At 35.3% G+C, this 23,031-nt stretch overlaps 1 protein-coding gene across 1 annotated transcript in view; it reads left to right on the top strand.

The window, feature by feature from the left end:
• Positions 1-23,031, top strand: part of CEP170 (centrosomal protein 170) — an 85,083-nt gene that overhangs the window by 46,581 nt on the left and 15,471 nt on the right. The window contains exons 10-13 of the mRNA XM_015822123.1: positions 8,015-8,164; positions 14,932-15,058; positions 15,354-17,180; positions 22,313-22,547. Coding sequence (XP_015677609.1) covers positions 8,015-8,164; positions 14,932-15,058; positions 15,354-17,180; positions 22,313-22,547 — 2,339 coding nt within the window. The remainder of the gene's footprint in view (positions 1-8,014; positions 8,165-14,931; positions 15,059-15,353; positions 17,181-22,312; positions 22,548-23,031) is intronic.

Raw genomic sequence — 23,031 nt, 5'->3', positions numbered from 1 at the left:
GGTGGATATTTCCCTTTATTAAGTATAATCAAGAATTTAATGCAGATCTCATGGTTTGGAATCAGAATATGATTTCTACAAACAGAAGACTGCTTTTTCATTGAGAGAATTGAAAATCAGCCATAGTTCCTATTGATTAAAGGAGATAAGAGGGAACATAGCAGTTCATCTTTCTCCCTATTCTTGGCAGGGAGAGTCCTGTGGGTAGCTGGGTGGAAAACTGCTCTTAGGTAATCTGCGTTAGAGACTTTAAATTGTTTTAAATGATGTATTTTTGGTCTCCTATAAGTCAGCATAGAACTCTGCTTTCTAATACTTGGATTATAACTTCAGTTTTCACTCAAGCTTCTTTCTTTGTTTTAATAGTAACAGCTTTTTGAAATTCATTAAATTGGAAAACAAGGAAGAGCTATGAATGACTTTGGTTGTTTTCATATTACTCATCCCATCTGGGTTCTATTTTTGTTCAGAGCTTGAGATAATTTCTTGAGTTTAAAATCATAGTATTTGAAAAAAACAATTGTTCAAGAAGCTGATTAGTTTTTAATTATTATAACTACTGATTTTTCATTTTGTAGAAAAAGAGTCCATAAATGATATAAAATTAAAAAAATATTTATTTTATTTAGTTTTTAATATAGTGGTAGAAAATGTTATTCATAACCAAGAAAATGAAAAAATATAAATACTATGACAACCAGAATAGTTCGTGTTGTTTTTAAATGCCTAAAATGCTTATATCATAATTTCCTGGTAACTATCCTTAGAAATAAAATCCCCATCTGAGTGGGCATTACAGCAGTTGTACAGATCCTATTAGGCTACAACTTACTTTACAGATCTAGTATGTAATACTTCAAAGGAGCTGATATTTACAATGTCGTATATGGAATGAGGGGAGGGGGTTGTACTACAATTCTAAATACCATTCTCAGGAATGCAGCAATTGAAAAGTATATATATTCAATAAAGAGAGTATTTAATATATAGGTCAAAATGAGGAAGCAAGTATTCTTTAACCATTCATTACCTGAAACATAGATCATTCTCATAACAGTGTGAGTCACTGTTTTTAATTATTAATCTTTACTACCTCTGGTGAATTCTTCCATGTTTGCATTTCTTAATATGTGCATTTATGTACAAGCCTTAAAGTTTAAATATAGTAAATTGTCTCAATTCTGTGTGTAAATCAGTCTGCATCTGGATGACCTAGGATAGAAATAAGACTTGAACAAGAAAGAAAGTAGTCTCCTTTGAAGCTCGGTTTTGCTCTTATTCTCTGTTGGCTTTAGTACCAAGAATGAGAGACACACGCAAGTACAATATTTCTTTTTTCTCCTCAGATTAGAAAAATAAATTCAGTGCAGTAGCAGTGAAATCCTGCAGTTCTGGGTTACTTTTGTCAGTTTATCACTTGCTTTGTGGAATATGGTGTAGTCCAGGAGTAGGCAACCTTGGCTCTTTGATGACTCGTGGACTTCAACTCCCAGAATTCCTGAGCCAGCACAGCTGGCTCAGGAATTCTGGGAGTTGAAGTCCACGAGTCATCAAAGAGCCAAGGTTGTTTACCCCTGGTGTAGTCCTTTCAAATAGCCAGCTTGGTATTTTCTTAGGAGTATTGCATGCTCTCAGTCTAGTGTTCTATGAAGAGAGAACCAAAGTCAGAATGGGAATTACATAATTTGGGATGGAGAGCAGAGGGTCCGGGCGAAATCTTTCCTCCCTCTACCTCTCCTCCCTCTCTCCCCTCTCTTTTTTTCGCTCCCTCCCCTCCCCCTCTCTGTGTAAGTATGAACACAGGTACTGATACAGATATAGATATAAATAAATAGATAGATACTGGTCTTTTAAACAAATTTTGTTTATGCCGTATTTATTAGAGAGATTTAAAAGGCTTAAAGTTACCTTGTATCATTTGATAAGAACAAGTTACATGAGGGATTTGCAAAAACAGGAAAGAAATAGTGGCTATTTTGTCATTGGTATATATTGTTCTGCCATGTCGTGCATTAATAGAATAAAGATGAATTTTCAAGAAAGAATTATTTCAGTGGGAAACTGATCGAGCTTAAGGATTCTACTTGGTGAAAGTGCTTTAAGTTCTATAGTGTATGGGGGTGGGACGACCCTGAGAGCACACTCTCGGAAGCATTTAAAGGCTCGAATGATGAAGTAAGATGGCAGCCAAACTCATTGAATGTATTTAACATCATTGGCAGTCTGCCATGCAACTATTGGCATTAGCAGGGCACAGATGCTACGTGGACCCCCACCTGACCCATTGAAACATTTCCTTAAAGGAACTGAGGGGATGAAGAAAGAAGGAGAGTGGGGGCTGGGCAGAGGAAAGGAGGAGTTGCATCACAGTGGAAAAGAAAAAACTAGCATGTACATGCACAAAAAGAGCTGATCTCAACAAATGGGAAGAGAGTGGAGGACAAAGTAGACCAATTGGACAAATGGAGGAAGAGGAAGGGATTGGATATCTTATTATAAAGCAGTGGTTCTCAACCTGTGGGTCGGGACCCCTTTGGGGGTCGAACAACCCTTTCACAGGGGTCACCTAAGACCATTGGAAAACACATATTTCCAATGGTCTTAGGAACTGAGACACCGCTCCTCTATCTCCTTGCCCTCCTCTTGGCGCTCTCTCTCTTTCTCTCTGTCTCTGTGTCTCTCTCTCTCTCTCTCTCTCTCTCTCTCTCTCTCTCTCTCTCTCTCTCTCTCTCTCTCTCTCTCTCTCTCTCTCTCTCTCTCTCTCTCTCTCTCTCTCTCTCTCTCTCTCCCCCTCTCCCCCTCTCCCTGCCTGGGCGCTTCTCCAACCAGGCTGGGCGGAGATGGCGGAACGGCTTTCCCCCCTCCCTGGCCAGCTGGATGGGGGGTTGGGGGTCACCACAACATGAGGAACTGTATTAAAGGGTCGCTGCATTAGGAAGGTTGAGAACCACTGTTATAAAGCTTGAAAAAGGATGAAACAATAGCACCACAAAGGAAAAGACTTAGTAAAAGGTTTCCTGTATTCAAAGTCACAGGAAAAGACAGGGAGGTAGCACTAGATTGTAAAAGTGGAAAAACAATGAAAATTCCTGTATCTGGTAAATCTTCCCTGGATATCTAGGGAGCTCAGGAACCACAAACTGGAATAAAATGAGAGGGTTTTAAATAATAGCCACATCAATAGTGAAGCTATCTATCTACAGTATACTGCTGTTCTCCTAGGTTGTCTGACTTGAAAGGTGTTTTATAATATAAGGGTCCCACTGGAATAGCTTCCTATTTCAAACAAATCCCTTGTGCATAGGTTAAAATCATGTCAGGTTCCAACTCTCCTGAGAAATTGGTTGTTGCTTAATTAGTTTCATCAACCTGCCTCCATCCCACCCCAACATGTATCAGAACAACATTTCTAAATTCTCATTTTACATAACCATAGGCTAACAGTCTCAATAGTTATGGCAATTTTTGTATTGAGTAGCTCATTTAGATTTATTTGCATTGGTTGCTTCTTACATAGGCGCCAGTCAAATATGAATGCTCTGTTTGTACTCTGAACAGATCCAGAGTTGGAATATGCACTTGAAAGTACAGCGCATGTGATTGCAGTCCGGTTTCCCATGTGAGGTTGATGACAAAAGAATCTAAGCTGATTCTGTGTGTACACTTAAAACTGAGAGAGGTGAAGAATCTGTACATACTCAAGGCTGATTTAAACTTGCCCACATACCTAATATTGCAAAAGGGTTAATGGGTAAGCAGAGGTTGCAGAGGGTTGCAGTTAATTGATCTAACTTCCTCTCTGTGCTTACTGTTTGAGGGACCCCTAGCCAGAAGGTTAAAATTCGCTGACATATAAAAAGAACTCCTATGCAACCATCATTGAACATACATTCCCTTATGTTCAGTGCTGAAGATGTCTGCTCTGACCCTTTTAGTGTTTCTAAGTAACAGATACTGCTTGAATTATTATAAATACCATGTTTAATATTAATAGATTCAATGTGTAGGTTCCTATCTTATAAATTAGATTGCAGTATATGTTTTGATTTTCTACTGCTATGTTACTCATATTTTATATATTATTGTACTGCATATTATTTTGTTTTTACTGTTTATAATTATTTTTATTCATTTTTCTCTAGCATTGTTGTGTGACTTAATTCCATCCATTTTTATAGATATATGCTGTCTCTTTTCTGTAGTTCTGTCAAATTATATAATCAGCTATCAGTGTTCATTCTCTTTTGCAAGAATCTCACAAAGATTAATGTGTCTTTAATGACAACAATCATTTTTACAATCCCAGTTTAAATGCCGTGGTTTAGATTAATGCTGCAATATTCTTTACATTTAGATTTATATTATATTTCAGTTATTCAGAGTCATATTTATTACTGTGCATTCCTGTTATACAGATATGATTAATTATCGTATATTTAGTAATGTAAAGAGAATGCTTCTTTAGCTCCATATTTCCGTTGTGTATTTGCTACTGATCAATAAAAAGATGCTTATTATACATAACATAATCATGGTTATGTAGTTTATTAAATAATGCATATTTTCATCAAGTTCTGATCCAAATCAGAAATTATCAAAATTTCTATTAGTAGTAGTAATTAGTGTTAACAACAACAACATCAACTAAATATTTAACCTGTATGCTGAAGTAATGGCGAGGAAGCTGGAAAATTGGAGTAAAGATTGATCTTTCATATGCTGACAACACAACTCTTCTCTCAGAAACCAAAGAAAGCCTGAAATATCTGATCAGAACCTTTAAAGAAGAAAGTTAGAAATGTGGCCTCTTCTTGAACATCAAAAACACCACATTCAAGACCATTGCAAGCAAATGTTAAAATAACTGATAGTAAAAAGATTGAATTCATTAGAATTGACAGTGAAAAGATTGAATACATGCAAGACTGCATTCCTTCTTAGGATCGCAGATTGATCAAAGCAATGAAGGCAGTCCAGAAATAAACCATCGAATTGCCTTGGATCACACAGCAATGATGAATATGAATTGAGTATGGAAAAGCAAGGACATCAGTTTGGCAACTAAATTAGTCTGTACTGTGACTAGACATTAAAGCCAACACCAGCCAAAGCACAAACAACTAAAAGAAGCCATGCAAGATTGGAAAAATGTGGAGAGAAGTGGTGCATAGAATCACCAAGAATCAGACTTGATTGAACATCATAATCAAAAGGACCACATAACAGTTGGTGCGATTATTCACAAATGGAAGAAATACAAAATAACTGTCAATCTCCCTCGGTCTGAGGCTCCATGCAAGATCTCACCTTGTGGAGTTTCAATGATCATGAGAACAGTGAGGAATCTGCCCAGAACTACAGGGGAGGATCTTATCAATGATCTCAAGGCAGCTGGGACCATAGTCACCAAGAAAACAATTGGTAACACACTACGCCATGAAGGACTGAAATCCTGCAGCGCCCACAAGGCCCCCTGCTCCAGAATCAAGCTCTTTGGCATCAACTGAAGTCGCCATGTTTGGAGGAGGAGGAATGCTGCCATCCATCCATCAAACATGGAGGTGGAAACATTATGCTTTGGGGATTTTTTCTGCTAAGAGGATAGGACAACTTCACCACATCAAAGGGACGATGGACGGGGCCATGTACCATCAAATCTTGGGTGAGAACCTCCTTCCTTCAGCCAGGGCATTGAAAATGGGTCATGTATGGGTATTCCAGCATGGCAATGACCCAAAACACACAGCCAAGGCAACAAAGGAGTGGCTCAAGAAGAAGCACATAAAGGTCCTGGAGGGGCCTAGCCAGTCTCTAGACCTTAATCCCATAGAAAATCTGTGGAGGGAGCTGAAGGTTTGAGCTGCCAAACGTCAGTCTCGAAACCTTAATTACTTGGAGAGGATCTGCAAAGAGAAGTGGGACAAAATCCCTCCTGAGATGTGTGCAAACCTGGTGGCCAACTACAAGAAACATCTGACCTCTGTGATTGCCAACAACAGTTTTGCCACCAAGTACTAAGTCATGTTTTGTGAAAGGGTCAAATACTTATTTCATACATTAAAATGCAAATCAATTTATAACTTTTTTGAAAAGCATTTTTCTGGATTTTATTGTTATTCTGTCTCTCACTGTTAAAATAAACCTACCATTACAATTATAGACTGATCATTTCTTTGTCAATGGGCATATGTACAAAATCAGGAGGTGATCAAATAATTTTTCCCTTCACTATATAATGTGGAGAAAAATATCAATCTTCTTTCCATATGTTACCAAAACATATATTGTATATAACTGCAATGGCACTTTATTGGCAAATATCAAGACTTTTATATACTTTCAATGTTGAGCATGAGATCCAAATTAATACTTTAAGAAAGCTCAGAAATAGTATTCCAATATCTTTTTTAACATTTTAATTTTTGGCTCCCCATACTATATCAAATCATGTTTATATTTCCCTTTGAATCTGAATCCCTTGAGAGTTTGGAACCAATACAGTGTGATGGATTATGGCACAGCATTTAAGAAAACCATCAGTGTCTCCTGTGGCAAAGCAAATATTTATAAACATGCTGTAGAATAGAGAGGATTTAATAGGTTGATGCAATTTGCACATATTAAATGTGGAGAATTTGTAAGCTGATCTCCACTGAAACAGACTTAAGTTTTAAAAAAAGGATTTTCTGTTTGGATTCTAATATGCTTAAGATATTTTAGGTTCTTCCTTGGGATTACAGATAAAAAGAGCATTGTGGTACTACTATAGTATAAATGTATGATAACATACAATTTCATCAGATGCATGACATCTCCTTATGTAGAGGATTTTATACAAGGTAAAAGCCGTAAGTCATAACTTTCAAATTTTAATGGATGGTTCACATAACAAACACACAAACAAAAGAAATCAAGCAAATTGCATTATGGCTGAATATGTACTATGAACCTGAGTACAGATTCAGTGTGTGATAGAGAGTATAAATATATGACTTTTTTTTTAAAAAAAGAAAACAATGAAAAGGGTGCTATTACAATAAGTATTTAAATATTGCATATCATTTAGAGTTTTTCTAAAGACTTATGCTTGTTTCCTCTAATTGGTACATATTTAAATTTGCATGAAATTCAAAAATCTGGTACTTTTTAATCCCTGTATATAAGAAGATACTTTTTAGATCTAATTCTTGCCAGATAATTTCAGTATCACATAATATCTTTTGGAGCAATAGCCCTAATTGCTGTTTTTACAAATCATCACTGTTGTCATTGTTATTGCAAAGTTTACACACTGGGTTGCTTGGACTCGATACATTTATGCCAGGCATACATACATTTACCCACGTGTTAAAGGAGCAAGAACATAAATATATCTAGCTTTTATGTAATTATGGATCCATTTCTTTCATAACAGAATATATCATTTAATCCATACAATAATACTGTAAGTACATGATATACATTACACACAAATCAAAAGTTTCAGTACATGAGAAGGGATTACTTAAACATTTCAGACGTAATTCTTTGTTTAAAATTACAGCATTCATATATTCAGGTAAGACTGATTTATGGATGCAATCCAGTAGTATGCTTTTGTCATTCGAAGCAATTTCTCCATCTTTCTGCAACAAGCCCTTCACAAAGCCAAAAAAACCTATTGTCAGGAGTTCTCTAATCCATTTCACTAGATTTGGGAAGTATTCTGGAAATTGCAGCAGAGGCAAGAAAGTTGTCTTGTATTAAAGGAAGACTCCCAACATCATATTTTGATTTCATTCAAAAAAATATTAACAATTATTTTGAATCTCCAGAATTAGAATACATCAGTTCTACTTTCAATAGCAATTTCATAAGATTTTTGTATCACAATTAACTGTGAAACTGTATTTTAAAAACAACAACAACACAGCCTTATAAGCACTCACTTTCTTAGTGGCAGTATCCATACATTCCCATTGAATACTACAAACGAGGCTTTCAGTTAATGTGTGATGATTTGTTTTGTTTTCAGGTTTTTGGAGTGGATGACAGCCAGGATTATAATAGGCCTGTTATCAACGAAAGCCAGAAAGATTTAGTAAAAGATTGGGCTATTAATTCTGCTACAATAGTGCTTGAAGAAAAAAGTCTACTGAGTACAACTGGATTTCTTGACACAGAGGTAGAAATCAAATTTTGATGGGTCTTCTTTTTTCTTCCATAAAATGAGAGGACCTTTTTAGAGTCAGTGTTAAGTAGCTAGTAAGAGCTATTAAATACTTCATTATTATATAATAGTAACACTTCTTCATTCTTTATTAGAGCTTGTGTATAATCTCTTAGTACTTAAAAAACTATGCTCACACTTGCTTTTGTTCTGCTGCTATTCTATCTGTATATACACCATAGCACTGACACACAAGATTTTAGGAAACTGAAATAACCTAAACACTATCTTTGTTGTATAAATATCACCATTCCTTTTATTGTTTGCTTATACTGTAGTTATTTGGAAAATTTGCCAGTCAAAGAAATATTTGCAGAAACAAAGCACAGATGAAAAGAATTTGCTATTTCCAGATGGAAATTGTGACGTACTTTTGGAAGAAATTTCAAAATCAAACAGTTTTCTATAACGCTATACTAAAACCTGTTGATAATTTTTCACATCCAAAATTCTGCACATATGTAGATCTAAACCACAGATCAACAAATGTCAGTATTCATCTGTTTTAAAGGATGATGATGGAAAGAAACTAACATCTTTGATATACGGTTAAATTTTTCATAACTAACATTATAAATGAATAACACTTATGAGTTATTCTCAAACATTCTCTTATACTGGTATTTATATGTTCTTTTGCACTCTAGTTTTTACTTTGCTTATATTTCCTTTCTTATTCAAACTTCAACCTCATCTTTATCTTCCAGAATCTAATCTTGATGCTCTTAATCTTCATATTCAATATTTCTATGTGATAGATTTTATGGTTAACTCTCTTGTAATCTATTTTATCCTCTTGTTTAAAAAGATATTGTATAGATAAAATTCAGTAATAGATACTGATTTAAAGTAGCTTAAATTGATAATAAGACTTCATTAAAGGAAGCATGGGAAATGGTGGTGGTTTTCATTAATTCATTGTTATTCAGAGATGTTATATATTCCATCCTAACATTGCCTTATAAGTTGATTCTCATGTGGGAAAATTCCTATCAACCTTTCCAAACTAGAAGTCTAGGCTATTCTTAAAGCAGTTTTATGTATGTAAGCTAGCCAATCACTGCTGTTTTCTCAAATCATTCTTCAGGGTTAATGCTACTATTATAGTAAATATCCCTCACATTCATAATTGGGAATGGAAATTTTTGAAATGGAAGCAATTATCGTAGCTTGGGCTTCTAAACTATCATAAGTAAATTCTAAAAGAAAAGCACATTTTCTATAGACCTCAGATTCTGTGGATTATATTTGGTCTAGTTTGAGTTTTAGAGAATGATGAAATCTGGAATGTGACTAGGTTTACATGTTTGTCTAAAAAAATCTATTGGCTGTTTAAATAGCATTAAAATGGGCAGTTTTTATGACAAATATCAAATTGCCATGTTAGTAAGCTAGCAATTGGTTGTGAATAGTATAATTTGCTTAACCCTGACATGAATACAGCAGATGCAAACTGCATTTATCTACATTCTTACTTCTATTCAAGAAGAGTTTCCCTCAAATGTGAGTTGAGCTTTGCAACAAACTTATAATGATTTGTGTGTTTACTTTCAATTTAAGTATTAATTTTTATTATCAGATTTTTAATGTATTAAAAACATATTATCAATTATATCAGTTTTCCCACTTTTCATAATTTATTTTTGTAACCCAGAAGGGCTAGAAGCCTGTGCATCTGTCCATACTTTTTCATTTGACCATTAGAAATAATGTGTTTTACTGAATTATTAGTTAAACCTATCATTGTTATAAATACTGCAGAAAGTATTTTGAGCTTTTATTAGTGAGTATTGAAAGAATATTAATATCCTTTAGAATCTGAAGTCAGTGACTTCATAAAATATCCATAGCAACCCATATATACATATTCCATATGTCCTTTAATATGAATGTCATCAACAAAAGTCCAGCTGTAAGATTCATAGACCCCCAAACAAATCTGGAAATGAATAAAAAGGATATCATGTGTGGAATCATGGGTTCTAAGCTTTTCAGGAGATAAAACTCTTCATTTCTGAAACTGACATATGGTGTAAGTAACAATAAATTAATGACTTTCAGTATCTTTTTCCATGAATATTTTAGGAATGCAGCAAAAGCAGCATTAACATTTACTTAACATTAGCTTTTCAAAGAAATTGGTTGGAATGTACACTTTTATTCTGTTTTTGTAATTTAGTTTAATTTTCCCCCTTTATTTTTATTTTGTCTTGAGAACAATAAAGTAAGAAAAGAATTGATTAAATGGTCATAGGAACTGAGAATAATTTTACATTCATATCTTAATTGACCATTCTTTCATTGTTTGACATAGAATATTTTCACTCAATTTGGTGATATTACTTCAGAGAAAAATTATTTTTTTAAAAAAAATAGAAGGTCAAACTGAAAGGCTTTATCAAAATTAAGAAAATAAATTTTCAGGCCTTCATGGTTTGTGCCAGTCTGATCATTTGAATAACATTCAGTATAAGTCGAATTTTTCTTTCAAATTTAAACAAAGGTTTATACATTTTAGCAATCACGTGTTCATCATGTATACATAATTCATCTTAAAATTCTGTTTTATCATATTCTATTTGTGGTGCCTTTTTAGATATTTCTCTTCATTGTGCATTGAAAACTAAACCTCCGTGCAGTCAATTGCTCCTGATTTCATTTTCAGCTCTATTTTTTTTGATACTAACAAATCTTTATATATTAACCATTTTTCTTTGCCCATTCTTTTTTTTTTCTATAAAATACTTATTGCCCATAAAAGTATATTGGGGTATAGCCTGGGTTTGTATCTATTCCATATTTGCAATATGGCATTCCTGAAGAATCTAGTTTCTCCAGGTAGTTCATGTGGTAGCTTTTTGTTCATTATAAACATTTCTCAGAAGAATAATCAGCTGTCCCTGAATACCTATTAACTGTAAAATATTCCATGTTCTGGCATGATCAGTACAAGGAAGGGGCTTGCTGTACGGAGTAGAACAAAAACAAATCTTTATTATCTCTTAATAGAGTTCATATTCTGCAGATACCAGATTCAAAAGGGAAAATATGATTCAGAGCATACCTCTGTATGCATATACGACTGTTGACACCTCCTTAAAAATCCATTGACTGTTTTTCTGGGAGTGGACCATAGCAATCATGTGGATCCAGGGAAAGATGGTATTCCTTTAAGGAGTTGCTAACAGGTGCTATAACATAAACCTTACCACCACCTTAACTTTATAAACCTTATCACCACCCTAACTCTGGATCACCACAGAGCTGTGTATTCTTGCTGTCACTGTTATCCAGGTAACATTAGGTACTTGATTTCACATCTCTCTGGCTTTTCTGAAATTTGGCTCTTTGACTGTGACCAAAGCATCTGAAGGCTGGACAAGAAGCAATGGATGGAAACTAATCAAGGAGAGAACCAACCTTAGAACCAAGGAAAAGTTTCCTCATAGTTAGAACAATTAATCAGTGGAATGACTTGCCCCCCAGATGTTGTGGGTGCTCCAACGCTGGAGGTTTTTAAGAAGAGATTGGACAACCATTTGTCTGAAATGGTATAAGGTTTCCTGCTTGAGCAGATTGTTGGACTGGAACAGGGTTTTTCAACCCGTGATACATGTACCACTGGTGGTACTTCGACACCTGACAGGTGGTATGCATATGACGGGTTGAAAAGCACTGTAAAAAAAGTGTAAAAAAAGTGTAAAAGTGGATGAGCTGAAGTGGTGGCAGTGCCATGGAGGCCTGGGGGAGAGTCAGCTGGAGCTGCGGGGTTTCTGGGGCTCTGCTGAGAGCCCAGGATTGGCACATGCAGCTCCAGCTGATCAGCATTTCCGGTGGCCTTGGGAGTGGCCGGCAGCTGCACGCAGTCTTCGGGCAGAGATTCAGCTGGTGCTGCAGTATTATCAGCGCTTTGCTGAGAACCCAGTATTGGCGCACGCAGCTCCAGCTGATCAGCGCTTCCAGCGCACTCAGAAGAGAAAAAGAGGAGGAGGGTGGGAGAGAGGACAGTATATAAAAGGGGGGGAGAGAGAATAGAAAAGGAGGAGGGGGAGAGAAGAGAGGATATAAAAGGAGGAGTAAAACTGGTACTTTTTTCCTATTTTTTTATGGTTTGTAACATTTTATTAGATTATAAAATAAAATACAAAAATACAAAAGCAAATAGTAGGACACAGTGGGAGGAAAAAGGGAAAGAACAGTGAGGGGTAGAAGGGAGAAAAGTAAAGAAAAGGCATTGACTTTAGACTTGTTCTGTTGCAGTAGAACGAAGCATTAACATCGAACCTCAACTGTTTTACTTTTCTATAATAGTATAAACTAGCTATTTCTATAACAACAAATCAAACTAATCAGTAAAATCCAAAATTCTCCCCCCTTTTTTTTAGTCATCAAGTTTTTGACACCTTGCTAAGCACTGGTCGTACTTGAATATTGTCATGTCCTAAAAGTGGTACAATCTGTGAAAAGATTAAAAAGCCCTGGACTAGAAGACCTCCAAGGTCCCTTCCAGCACTGTTATTTTGTTACCTTTTGGTGTACTGACTCAAAGAAAAACATTCAAATGGTAGCACTCTATCTGTGTCATTACCTGATATAATAAAGATTGATGAGATCCTTCAAAACGCAATAAAACCCTTGAATTTTATACCTGCCGGGACAATTTATTCTACAAAAAGAAAGCAAGAAGTGCAACAGAAAAGATCAGAGAAACGGATGAGACAAATTATTCTAAGACTTTGCATCCACTTCCTGCTGCTTCACCAGTTGGGCTGCTTGTCCCAAAAGTGGAAGATTCATTGCCTATCAACTCACATCATTCTGTGGTTCTTTCTAGGAAATGCTTGGTAATTACCCATTGGCTGACTCTTGTGATGAGGGCACCCCTCTTTTCATGGTGTTCGTTTGGGAGGTGATGCAAGACTGATACTCTTCATGAGTATCAAAATCAGCTGGGGGAAGGATTTAAGCTTTGCTTAACAGTATGTGTATGTATTTTAAGTATTCCATTAATGTGAGCAAGGTCTGCAATAGCAGTCAGTAGCGATGGGGAGTAAAAGATTTGGTATTGGCAAATCATTATAGAAAAAGGGAGATTAATTTGATGGAAATATAAACATAATGGGAAATGTAATTATCATTTGATGCCCATTTATCAGGCCTACAGAGTTACCTTAATCTTGTTAAAAACTGATTTTGTGACTCTATAATATCAGGTCAGTCTAAAATAATAAAGATCCTCACAATTTGCTTATAGATGAGAAACATATTTGGTTGGTATAACAAAGACCAAGATGGCATCAGACTACACAAGTGAGCTATGATAGCTAAAGTAGCCAGATGGGTGAATAGAATGTAGCTGGAGGAAAAGCCAACTTGGATGTAGCTAGGCAGAGTATACCGCCCTTTGAAAGTTAAAGAAGCAATTTTCTGCATGTGTATACTCACAAAACTTATCAGATGCTTCATATCATGAGGGGCTGGCTTGGCCCTTCCCTTCCCAGAAGGGCCAAGCCATTTTATATATTTTTATTTTGTAGTTTCTGATTTTCTTTTTGTTAGTGCCCAGAATCATTTTTTGTGTGATGGGCAGCTATTTAAACATTTGAAAGGAATATTAAATATTTGCTTCCCTTTCAGAAAGGGACTTTAATACTCAGGTGGATGCAATTGAAACCTCTGGCCTTAACAATACAAAAATGCTGTGGTCTGAAAACTTAAATTGATACTCAGCAGTCAGGTTAAAGTCAGGAAGAGTACAAAGAGATCATATTACCCTTGTTCTTAAAGCATTTGCATTGTCTGGCTGTTTCTTTCTTGATAAAATACAAAGGTTTGGTCAACACTTTTAAAACTCCATAGGGAAGTATAACAGATTTATATTCTGTGTTAATGGTGCATATTGGAATGTACAACAATATCTTACGTAATAAGTATGACAATTTATATTGGTACTTTGCCATTACTTAAAAATAGGTCACACAGAACTAGTCATCTAGATTTCTTCTTCGGTGATTAAGCTGATTAGCAGTAAAATACTAAGTGACTGCTATTATAATGTTGTCACTTTCCTAGTTTCAAACTATTATTGAATCTTGTTTGCAATCCTGGCTTGCAGTCACTGTTTAAACCAGGTATGTCAAGCTTTTGGCTTGCCTGGTCGCATTGAGTGAAGAGAAATTGTCTTGGGCCACATATAAATTATATAATATAATGTATATAAATAACCGATTTATCTTGTGGGGCTGCATTACTAGCTGTCCATGAACTGTGGGTCGGGCACGCCTTCTTTAAATAGTGGCTCATCTAACATTCCAGAAAACTCATTGAAAAGAACTATTCTGTCAATGGAAATTGAAAGCAGAAGATAGAAAGAATATTCTTTAAAAAAATACACTGGTTTTAAAACACTGTATTAGACTTATGCTGATCTATGATTTTATTTATGCATTTATTTGCTGCATTTGTGCTCTGCCTCATTCTCAGCAAACTTCCCACTTTGAGTTACTCTAAGCTTCTTGGGTAAGGTTATAAAAATACTCTTACAGTGTGAATTTTTAAGCCATTATAACTTGTTTTATATCTTAATTTTCTTCAAACTTTTCAGCTTCCTACTTTAAAATGAATAAGACCTGATCCTGTAAATATTTACCATAGTAAATTTCTGAATAGATTATCTGGTTTTACTGGGTGTGTAACTGATCTTCTTTAAAATCCCATATTAGGAAAGCACTGGCATATCTGGAAGCAAGCGCTGGGTGTCGCAGTGGGCTAGTCTGGCTGCTAATCATACAAAACATGAAGAAAATGAAGAACGGATGGAGTCATCTGTACTTATTCATCTAGAAAATGGTACCATATCTAATCCCTGCAGCTCTTTTTATACTATATCAATCAATTATCTCATTTAGTCATATTTTGGGTTTGATGAATATATTTCATTCTTCTCAGTGATTCACTTTTCCACAACTCTTATGGAAATATAATTATATTTTATACTCTATTTTATAAATTGCATGACATTTCAATTTTTAAATCTGAAAGGTATGTGTGACAAGAAAAGAGGCTTTAATTTTGTCTGTTTTGTCACATATATTAAATTTTAGAATTCCTGATTAAGTTTTGTTTCCATTTTATTTGACTTTAGACACTGACATCGGTGGGTCTGGCCTATCAGTTAGAAGTTCTGGCTCAATTACCTCTTTAACCAGCCTAGATCGAAAGAGGCGGACACTCCCTCAGTTGCCAAAGGAGGAAACTGCTATTATCGAAGGACAAAAAACAAAAGTTACAGCCCATCACAGATCAGAGATAGGTGAAAAACAGGACACAGAACTTCAAGAGAAAGAAACTCCAACTCATTCTCAAAAAGAAATAGGACATGCCACCGATAAAAGCCTGACTAAAGTGAGCCGGACAATAAATGGCCTTTCTCCTAAAGCAGATAAGACAGTTTTTCACTCCAGTAGTTGCCTTGCTTCTGAAAAAGAGAAAAATGAAAATGGCAAAGAAATATCTATGGTAAAGCAATCTTTAACTAAAATTCAAAATGAGCTGACACATTGGATCCCAGCTAAATTATCTTCTGCAAGAACTGCAAGCCAGGTTGAAAAAGGGAGAGACGAATCTTCTGTTTCCCATAAATTGGATATGAAAGAAAAGGCATCAGGGCATGGTGCAGGTAAAACAGAAGTTAAATTGTCACAAAGTGAAGGGAAAAGAAGGAAAGCCGAGGAAGCCAAATTGCAAACAATTAAAGGACTTAGTGGAGATAAAAAGGAAACATCAAAGCCATTAGTAAGACAAGGCAGCTTTACTATAGATAAACCAAGTGCAAATATACCCATAGAATTAATACCTCATATTAATAAACAAGGAACTACTCCATCAATTTCTTTAACATCCACCAACAGAACAAGTGAGAAAAGTGATTCAGTGGAAATAGATCCTGGTCTAGATACAACACTTATTTTAAAAGATACAGAAGCTGTAATGGCTTTTCTTGAGGCAAAGCTGCGTGAAGAAAATAAAACAGATGAAGGACCTGACACTCCCAGCTACAATAGAGATAATTCCATTTCACCTGAATCAGATGTGGATACTGCTAGTACAATTAGTTTAGTTACCGGAGACAGTGAAAGAAAAACTACTCAGAAACGTAAAAGCTTTACTACTCTCTATAAAGATCGATGTTCAACTAGTTCTCCCTCAAAGGATATTTTAAAGTCATCTTGTTCAAATGCCAGTGACAAAATGGAGAAGAAAACAAAAGGCCGCTCCTCAGAAGCTAGTTCAAGGGGTGATGCACGCAAGATTGCACAGAGTAGTGGAAGAATAAGGCAGCCTTCAGTAGATTTAACAGATGATGATCAAACTTCTAGTGTGCCTCATTCTGCTATATCTGATATCTTATCTTCTGACCAGGAAACATGTTCTGGCAAATCACACGGAAGGACTCCTTTTACCTCAGCAGATGAACATTTGCATTCCAAAACGGAAGGAATTAAATTAGCTAAGTTGAAGTCTTCTTCACCATCAACTGTTCAAGTCAGTAAGTCAACCACTCTTCCAAGGCCTCGCCCTACAAGGACTTCACTGTTACGAAGAGCACGGCTTGGTGAAGTGTCAGATAGTGAACTTGCAGATGCAGATAAAGCATCAGTGGCTTCTGAGGTGTCTACTACAAGTTCTACATCTAAGCCCCCATCAGGAAGGAGAAATGTTTCAAGAATTGACCTGCTTGCCCAGCCACGGAGAAATAGACTTGGTTCTTTATCGGCACGAAGTGACTCTGAAGCAACAGTAACTAGAAGCTCTACATCTCGTACTTCAGAAGCTATAACTAGAAGTGGCATTAGACTAACACCACCAGCAGACAGTACTAAAGTTTCTCCTAGAATTAGAGCTAACAGCATTTCTCGCCTATCAGATTCCAAATCCAAATCTCTGTCTTCAGCCCATAACTCTCCATCAGGTATGAGATACTTTTCATCTTACCTCTAATAATTTCATTTTTCAGCACTTTCCATTTTCATTTGGTCATGTGGCTTATTAAAGTCGATGCTTGTTCTCATGCAAAATATTAACAAGTCAAATTAAACACAAAGGCATTAGGGCACATACACAAACACATACACATACACATATACATATACTAGCTTTAAAGAAAATATAGTTCAAAAGCCAAGTATGTTTTTTCACTACAATACTTGAGGACTTGAAAAAAGATTAAAGTATTCTGGATTGTGGAGTTGCTTTACAGTCCTAACAGTTACCGTTCATTCAGGTTGAACCTAAACTGCAGTGACCTAATTTTGTGTTGCAGTGTTCTCCATAATAACATTGTATGTGGCTTGCCCAATTACGCAGTTTCATAACAGCTACTGGTAGCCATTGGAGTCTGCATCAAGACATGTAATTTTCGTGTGACAGATACTATAAAAGGAAACAAGTATACTTGCAAAATTCTGCTCTTGTGCCATATGATGATTATAAAGCTTGCTTTAATTATCAACATTCTGGGTAGACTTTGAAGAACTACAGGGATAACATTTGCATTAATGTTTTTAAGGCCACACTACCTATTCAGAATACACCAACTGCTACTTTAAAATGTTTATGAAATCATGGAGCAGCATGTGACAAAGTTTTAGCTGTGGTAACTTGAAGAGAAAGTTTTTGTGCATGCATAGGCATATTTAAAATCTTATTACATGCTACTGAGCGTGATGTGGTGTAGTTTAAGCATCCTTTCAGTTAATCCGCTGTGGTTATTTATAAATCAGTTTTCATTTCTTTAGGACTTTCATTTGAGCTTGATAGCAGAAGTATCCGAAAACTTACACCACTCTAGAATAAGGCTGAGCATCCACAGTGCTTTGCCTGTGGCTTCCATCAGCCCATTTGCAGTCCATCATCGTCCTAAAATTGTGTTGCTGAAATACAGTAGCAAAATGGCTGACTTACATCATTTTAAAGGAAGCAATAGGAACAGTTTATCTTGAAAAGCCTTCTGCTTCTTTTCCTACCCTGAAACTCAAATCAGCCTGTGTATGGAAATTCTCAATCATCCAGGTCATGGTTGTCCCAAAGGTTCTTTTTCCCAAAGGCAACTGGATTTTCTTGGTTTTTCTTTGAACACGTTTCGCTTCTCATCCAAGAAGCTTCTTCAGTTCAGTTCAGTTTTGGAAAAGCACTTTTGGGTCAAATCAGCCTGTTTTGTAGAGAGAGGCTTCCCATTCTCTTCCACACGTAAAATCCAAACACATCAAAACGTCTCAGCTCCATTCTTCCAGTGACATCATAGCATCACAGAATAGTTTCTGGTAGCTCTTTGATACTGTATTACACCTCACAGTAAATTATAGGTAACAGATTCTAGAATTTAGAAGCAATGAAGCAACTTCTTGAATGAGTTGAAAGCCAAAGAAGATTTATTGAATAAGACTAGGCAAATAATATTTTTTAAGCACAATGTGTTAAATGAAATTGATTTATAGCAAAATATGGAATCTTAGCCCTTTCTGCTGTCAGAAACCCCTTCTTCAACTGCTCATGGAATGATAGCAGGCAAGTCCCTTCAAAGCCAGTGAGTAAGCATGATTGTCCTAGAATCAAGCTTGCATCGAAGTTCTCTCTTTAAGACAGTTTTCAAACTTTTAATGGTATACCATTACAGTTAATCTAATTAAGAATTTCTGCTACTTACATTTATTTATCACCAGTGAAAAACATTTGCCAAGCCAGTGCAGTTTATCCCTCCTCCTTTCTGCAGGTAGCTGGCTTTGAAACATATCTATTGGTCTGAATTTGTGCTGGGAAATCAGAGTCAGCTAATGAAAAAAAAAAGGAGAACATGCAGCTAACTTTAAACACATCTAAGGCTTAAAAGAGGATTTAATCATGGAAGAAACTTGATGTATGCTACTAATACTCCCTTAGTGGGGCAAATATTTTTTGCAATAGTATGCTCAAATGTTGCACATCTTAGGGTGTGGCATCATCAGAAATAATTTGAGGGCAGATTCTTTTGTTAAAATAGAAGATAATTTGTGAAATCGTCATTCTTATTTTTTACCTGACACTCGCTGAAGTAAGTTTGTGGAATAAACTTATTCAGTTTAAATTTCTTTGATAGCAGCCATAGATATAAAATACAAGCAGACTAGTAAGGGCAAATAAGTTCCATCTTATTTATTTACTTATTTATATTGCTTTTTAATTAATAACAAAAGAAAACAAAACACAAATATAGTTGTGATGGTGAATACATTGAAAAAGAGAAGGAAATAACACATAAAAAGTGCTTTAACTTAAGTGAAAGAAATACAACAAATATATCTCATAACAATAAACAACTACAGTTCTATATATACTTGTCTAATGCAAATATTATTCAAGCATGTATATATTTCTAATGCATCTATATGGCTATATTTTTTTAACCTACTGTATTTTACAGTATATAAATAAGTCCTGTATTTCATTATACTTGTCTGTATGAAGTCTGAGTGTACAGGCAATCCGCTTATAACTGGCAATTCAATCCATTGAATAAATGGAGCTATGTGTTTCTGCTGCTGCAATATCACTCTTTTAGCCATAATAAGGGCACAGAGAATCCATTTATGTTCTCCAATTGTCAAATTCCATGTACTAGGTATATAATTCAAAAGAATATTATCCTCTGAAACGTTTAGTATTTGTCACACAATCATGTTTATGCAATGCACTACTCTGTGCCAAAACTTGGTAAGTATGAGTAAGTTTTATCTTTATACATAGGCAATACTACTTGTTAACTTTCGTTATTATTCCAAATAATTTGTTATTAAAAATAATTTATGTGGGATTGTTTTAAACTGGCTGTAAGCCGCCCTGAGTCCTCCGGGAGAAGGGCGGGGTATAAATGAAATAAATAAATAAATAAATAAATTTGTGATTCTCCTCGCTGCAATGTAAATTGATACTTAGATTTTCAAATTGAATTAAATGCCAAAAATAATTTAGTGAGTTGAAATGTGTCAGTACTGCTCATATTATTTCCACATCTTTTTAAAGTTGTGGAATTAACTTAATTATTACCTTTAAGACAAATGCATTAAATTTGTATGTGTCAATAACATGATAACACATTTTTGTACACAGAGATATATCATCTTCTTCCAGACCCAGATCCTGCTGTTGAAACTTACAGTGGTAGAGTACTGGACATCATGTATTTTAAATTTTTCACCCCTATTTTTTTCTCTAAATGCTCATGGTGTACAATGCTGAGTTGCAGAACTAGTTTTAAATATGTATTTTTAAAAAAAAACTAATTGGAACTTTATTTTGAATAAGCAATTTGAAGGTATAGAAGAATGTTGAGTTCAAAGATATCATTAGCCCAAGATGATTGAACTCTATTCAGAACTGTCCATGACTTCGTGTTTGCAATCTGTAGAAGTATTTTTTTCTATTTATTAAATGTAAAAGAAAAGAAAAGAATTTGATACTAAATCAGGCCTGTTAGAATTATTATGGTAAATTTGAAAGAAAGTATGATAGTCATAAATGGCTTTCCAGCCTTTAAACAGGACAATAACCTATATTCCAAAGTCATTTAAGGATTATCTGCCTTCATTTAACAAGTCACAGTTACAGCCATTATTTAAGCCTTCAGCAAAAAAAGAACTTCGTTTCTAGAAGAGTCATCTCTGCATTTAGCCAGTCTGAACAGTTGGACTAGAAGACCTGCAAGGTCCTTCCAACCTCATGATTCTATGAAATTTAGGCACTTGGTAATTATATGACTTTAAGAAATATTGCAGGTAAAGACTAATTCACAACTTTATCAAGGGCGAGACACAGATTCTTTCTTTCCTGGTAAAATTTTCATATACACTTGGACCCCTAGTATTGGGGGGATTGTTTTTTTCCAATGGAATCTTGTTTCCCAAGAGTGGTATCAACCATTAAAGACCTCAGCACACTGAAACCTCCTTCATTCTTCCAATCGACACTTCCTCACCTGGCCTGGAACCCCTGCAATTGCCATTGACTTTAACAGAGTTTTCACTCAATTGATAAAAACCCTGCCTGACAACAAAGATAATTGAAATTATCTTGGTGGGGTTTTTATCTTTTTTATTTTTGGGAAATGCAGTGGTACCTTGGTACTCTACTGCTTTGAAACTCATCAAATTTGGTACCCAATGCATTTTAAAGTTAATATTTTGTTCTGGTACTCATCATTTGGTATTCAACGCACAAGCTAGAACTTGTTGATGTCAGCTGTCTTGTTACTTCACTACATTATTCCTTATGGGAAAAATATGTTTGGTACTCATCAATTTTTGTACTCATTGCTCTTCCCAGAACCAATTAACGATGAATACCAAGGCACCATTGTATTGTTATCTCTAAGAATTGGTGCTTATATTATCATAAGCCTCCCTTACATGTTTTTAAAAAGGAGAAATCATTTTAGTGGATCTCAATTGTGTGGAAGTGAACATTTTCTTTGTTAAATCTGTCATTGTTCTTTCATAGAAAATAACAGCAGCCTTTATTGTTGTTATTACTTCCCACCATTTTTATATATAAACAAGGCAGTGAACAAACCCAATTTTCCTACCTCTGTTTTCCTCACAACTAAGTGAACTCAAAACGTGTCCTTATAATAGTTAATCAATATCTCCTAGTATTTTCTAACTGCATTTCAAATGACACAAATTATAGTTTTTCTTCTCTAAATCATCCCATTAATAGTGCTTATGTTTCCATGTGTTGTCAAATATGCAGTTACACATTTTTTTGAAATTGGGGTAATTTGCAAAAAAAGCATACAGATTCACTGTATTGGCTTATTATTTTAGACTAATATTAATATTCTGTCTTATTAACTCAACATTGTACACAGAGTATTCTTTTTCACATTTTGTCAATTAGTGTTTATTATTTAACAAAATTCTATTTTTTTTAGTTTCAAATTAGTAAGCACTTTAATGAGGCATTTGGGGTTTGGTATTAAGCAACTTTGGTATGCTATCATGTTAAAGTCATACTTGTATTATCTGCAATAAATACAACAATAATTCTTTTTCAATAATTAAACTAATTTAGTAAATTCAAGATGGAGGCGCTTTCCTACTGATTATGCTTCCACCTCAGAAGATGAATTTGGATCAAACCGTAATTCTCCTAAACATGCCCGTCTACGTACTTCTCCAGCCCTGAAAACTACTCGAGTGCAGAACATTGGAACACCAGTACAGAGTAGCAATACCTTCAAGCATAGGATAAAAGAACAAGAGGACTACATTCGTGATTGGACTGCCCATCGAGAAGAAATAGCAAGGTTGGCTTTCCAAGAAATAACAACTCTCTGAAAAGCAGAAGACATTAATTATAGCCTCTCTTTCACTCATAATTTTGGCACCATCAGGAGGTCCAGCAGTGCCTGCAGCAAACCACAGTGATGCCAAAAAATGGCAACATGCAGTGATGTTATCATGCAAATACTTGCTTATATCTTGACATCTAATGCAAGTATATAAGTTGTGGCATTTACATGATATCACTGTGAACAAGCTGCTGTCCTCCCCATTCTCCACAACCCCCTATGGGAGTAATGCGAAAAACTTTCAATTTAGTTACTTGGAAAGATAATTATGTAACTGGTCTGTCGTGCAACTTCATGGCATAGATTGCTATAAGATCTGTACTTGGCTTTGAGGGGTTTTCTGAAGATTACCTTCTCAAAACTGGAATAGGACCAGATGAAAAGTAAATATGACTTCCTTGAAAAGTAACTGAAATAATTCATGCTTAATTAGATAGTC

Source organism: Protobothrops mucrosquamatus, unplaced genomic scaffold (genome assembly GCF_001527695.2).
Source record: "Protobothrops mucrosquamatus isolate PMUCROS unplaced genomic scaffold, P.Mucros_1.0 scaffold1470, whole genome shotgun sequence".
Classification (NCBI taxonomy): domain Eukaryota; kingdom Metazoa; phylum Chordata; class Lepidosauria; order Squamata; family Viperidae; genus Protobothrops; species Protobothrops mucrosquamatus.
The sequence above is the reverse complement of the archived record's forward strand: the minus strand, read 5'-3'. Positions and strand labels throughout refer to the sequence as shown.